Raw genomic sequence first — 4345 nt, 5'->3', positions numbered from 1 at the left:
ATGCTTTCTCACGCCGACCTCCTGGACGCTCGCCTCGGTGAGTTAGCATCGCCAAACTCCGCTCTTCAACTCTACTGTAAGCTGGAGGCACTTTCAATCCTAAATCAAGATCGTAAAATTGTCAATTTGCTTCTTGTATTATCTTAATTTGACTGAAGTGGCTTAATTCATTGGAAAAGTAATTATTATTAGTATTTTATTACAGCGTAATTTGATTTAACAGTTTTATAAGATGTGATCGAATTGAATTAAGAGTATTTAAGGAGATGATTGCAACGTGCACGCTGTTTAATCTGATCTGCAGCCGCTCTTTCGACTCCTGTTTGTCTTTTTTAGCTGTTTAATGTGCATCTGATGGTTTCAGTCAGAAACGCATTTTAAATTCTTCCTGTATTTCCCTAACATGTCCCGTTTCTCCCCCTGCAGCCAGCGTTTCCTGTTTTTCACCTGCTCTGGTTGTCTGTGCAGGGATGAAGGATGCGGCGGAGCTTCTCGGACACAGGGAGGCTCTGAAGTGCAGGCTCGGCGGAGGTGGACCCGACCCGGGGCACTCCGGGGAGCTCTGCCCGGGCCCGGACGGCGTGGAGGGGGGCCACCATGCTCCCTGGCGAGGACATCAGCAGCGGCGGAGGATCCAATCCGGTGCAGGTCAACAGCAAAGAGCAGGAGAAGCAGCACCAGCAGAACAACAACCCGAACCAGGCCGCAGCGCAGTCCCAGAAACAGAAGCGGCACCGGACCCGCTTCACGCCGGCGCAGCTCAACGAGCTGGAGAGGAGCTTCGCCAAAACGCACTACCCAGACATCTTCATGCGGGAGGAGCTGGCGCTGAGGATCGGCCTGACGGAGTCCAGAGTCCAGGTAGGACGGCTGGGAGGACATTTAAGACGAGGCCGAGGAAATAAAATAAACATAACATAAACGGAAGGTGCAAAAATTACATTTAAAAAATGTATAAATAAAAATAAAGATCTCATCGAACAATTATTTTTTTTATTCTCAGTTTGTGCCTCGATTTGAACATTTCTGTTCAAAAACAATCGGATTTTTAAAAATCAATAGACACATTTGCTTGAAGTAAATTTATATTTATTTCGTCACGGATGTAGAATTATGGATTTATTTAAGAGTCATTTTTCATCGTTTAGGTTAAAAGAAAATGAGCAAATTCTTAATAGAATTAATTCAATATAAATAAACGGGGAATAGATTATTATCTCTCTTGTATTTTTAATACCGTAAATTAATTTTCCACATTTGATAAAAAATACAAACTTAAAATTATGTAGCAGAATTTTAAAAAATATATATATTTCAAAGAAGATGCTGATAATTCTCGGAGCTTTTATAACTAATACATTAAAACACACAATAGAGTGTGTGCGTGTGTGCGTGTTTCTACAGGTCACGTGCTTCATCCATACACACAAATAATAACACGGCAAGGCTTCCTTTAGTTGCATCTTTTATGCTCCAGAATAGATAAACAGCGAATCCTTCTCTTACTCTCATATCGCGAGATTTGAGTAAACCCACGGCGCCGTGGATTTCTGCTCGACTGGATGGATCGTGGGTTTGATCCTCCGTTCACAAATCCAGGGATCGATCAGGAATAAAGGCGCCGCAGCCTTATTAACAGCAAACGTCGTTATTATTATTATTCCATATCTGCTATTTCCATAAAATTAAAATGAGTGAAATGAAGCTCGTCTGCTTTGGGGGGGGGGGGGGGGGGGCGCTGCAGGGTCGGCTTTAGCGATGGGCCTGTCAGCGCCCCCACGTCTTCATGCCGCCGCGCTGAGGGCGCACTCGGTCTTTTTAAACAGAATGAGGAATCGCGTTTTCTTTCCTCTGAAGTGTAATGCATTTCAGGGCGGATTTCACGGCTGGCTGCGCGGCTGGGGGGGGCTGGGGGGGGGGGGGGGGGGGGGGGCAGAGATTGTCCCGGTCTTATTACTGCGCCTCACTTTCTCAAGCAAATCTTCGCATTAATCACAGACGAGCAGGAAGCTCAAGGACTCTGCCGGAATTAAAGTCTGCTTGTGACAGCAATAACATTATCTTTATTACCTGGGCGCGTGCGTTTTCTCTGGCTCCGCCCACAGCGGTAAAAATCGTGCATGTATGTTATTATTTTTTATGTTGCTTTTGCGTAAAAAAAATGCACAAAAAGCTTAAGGGAATTTTTTTTATTGATTTAGTGAAAGAAAAATTACAATTCATTTTAAAATTCTAATATTTACGCTGTACGACGTCATAGCCTCTTTACGCACAGGATGACGTCATAGCCTCTTTACGCCTCTGGTGATGCGACTGGTCGGGACACCGGCACCCGGTTTCCGCCGCTCCCAACTCAGCGCGTTTCTGTCTGCAGGTCTGGTTTCAGAACCGACGCGCCAAGTGGAAGAAGCGCAAGAAGACCACCAACGTGTTCCGCGCTCCGGGGACTCTCCTGCCGACGCACCACGGCCTGCACCAGTTCCCGTCCGCCGCGGCCGCAGCAGCGGCCATGGGCGACAGCCTCTGCTCCTTCCACGCGAACGACACCCGCTGGTCCACGGCCGGGATGCCCGGCGTGTCCCAGCTGCAGCTGCCGCCCGCTCTGGGCCGCCAGCAGGCCATGGCGCAGTCCCTGTCCCAGTGCAGCCTCGGCGCCGGGCCGCCGCACAACTCCATGGGTCTGTCCAACATGTCCCCAAACGGGCCCGGGCTCCAGTCGCACCTCTACCAGCCCACGTTCCCCGGGATGGTCCCCGCGTCCCTGTCCGGTCCGACCAACGTGACCGGCTCGCCTCAGCTGTGCAGCTCCCCGGACAGTGACGTCTGGAGGGGGACAAGCATCGCGTCGCTGCGCCGCAAAGCGCTGGAGCACACAGTGTCCATGAGCTTCACCTAGGAGCGCCGCGCCGCGCCGCGACGCACAGTTCTGTTATCGGTTCTTATTCATCCAGTCAGCTGGTGGGGGGGGGGGGGGCTGCGCGTCCGGCGCGTTTTCGTCTCAAATCAAATCAAAGTTATTTATCAAATAGGACGTTCTCGATGTGATCACTTCTATTTAAATTAACTTATTGGTTTGTTCCGTATCTATTTATTGGGCTCATGCAGCCCCCCCCCCCCCCCCCCCCCCCCCCCCCGTGTCGCGCCGCAGTGACACCTGCTCCGATTTTTGAAGACAAATTCTGTGGATACTCTGAAACGAGGCTGCAGATTCCGTTTGGATCTGCTGCAGCGCGTTCAGCCCCCCAAAGGGCCAAAGGGATGACGCACCGTGGGCACGACAAACAAAAGACCCCCCCCCCCGAGGCTTTAAAGACCATGAAGGAAAGTTGACATCAGGACAACATGGAAGAAGAGGGACTGCATGTGCTGTCCAAGGCAAAACAAGAAAAATAAAAGAGTTAAAAAAGGACATTGTATAAATTAAGACATGGACTCTGACGTAATATAATCTGTTATATAGGATGTTTTGTGTAGAAAGCACTCTTGTTCCCATTTGGTCAGTTTGTGATCATTTATGTTCCCAAAATTACGTCTGTGCTTATTTAAAAACAAAAACAAAATACGACTTTCTTAAAATGTTTGAACCATTTTGTTTCACTAACATGTTTATATTAATTAAATGTAAATGATCAAATAAAAAAAATCATTTTCGATTATGACACAGCATGAATCAACCCTCCTTTCTTGAATCTCATGAAAGAACAGCAACAGAATGCTTTTAGGTCGCATTTCTACAGAGTTTATTTCTCTTCGGATCATTTCTATCCTGCAGAAACGCACAAAACAAAAAATAAACAGCATTAAATCACACCCAGGTTTCACTTTCCCGTGGAATTTAATGCCACTCCACCAAATTCACCTGACGGCAAAAATATTTTTTTACAAATCCTAAAATCTGGTTAAAATATTCTTAATTTTAGTTAAAAGTACTGTTTGACTCCGGAACCATTATGAGAACATATGGAATTAAAAAAGGAACCATCTTCGTTTACTGCATCAATCTGTCCACCAACACCTTTGTCCTCTGGAAACTGGTGACCCTAACCCCAACCCAGTCAGAGCGGATGGCAGTGTTGCTTTTTATTTGAAGAGAAATAAGAAGCAAAGGTCAAATATAATGCAAAACCTTAAAAGACTACAGTTGAAAGCCTTTAAAACAAATAACAAAATCCCAATTATCAGGAAAGAAATGTAATTTTTTACTGTACAATAAAACGCACGCGTGCACGTGCAGCGCTTTCATGATCTGGACGTGTTTCTAATCACAAAGAAGAAGCGTTCACCAGGATAAAGATTTTTGTAGTCTAGCGACAGATGTGAAATAATATTACATAAATGTAATAAT

At 46.3% G+C, this 4345-nt stretch overlaps 1 protein-coding gene across 1 annotated transcript; it reads left to right on the top strand.

Moving 5' to 3' along the window:
- On the top strand, window positions 1-2896 carry otpa (orthopedia homeobox a). The gene is given in 4 exon segments (XM_068753223.1): window positions 1-37; window positions 469-587; window positions 589-861; window positions 2375-2896. Coding segments are annotated over 4 exon segments (951 nt in total).
- The last annotated feature ends 1449 nt before the right edge of the window (window positions 2897-4345 follow it).

The sequence above is a fragment of the Brachionichthys hirsutus genome, chromosome 19, assembly GCF_040956055.1.
Source record: "Brachionichthys hirsutus isolate HB-005 chromosome 19, CSIRO-AGI_Bhir_v1, whole genome shotgun sequence".
In the NCBI taxonomy this organism is placed as follows: domain Eukaryota; kingdom Metazoa; phylum Chordata; class Actinopteri; order Lophiiformes; family Brachionichthyidae; genus Brachionichthys; species Brachionichthys hirsutus.
The sequence above is the reverse complement of the archived record's forward strand: the minus strand, read 5'-3'. Positions and strand labels throughout refer to the sequence as shown.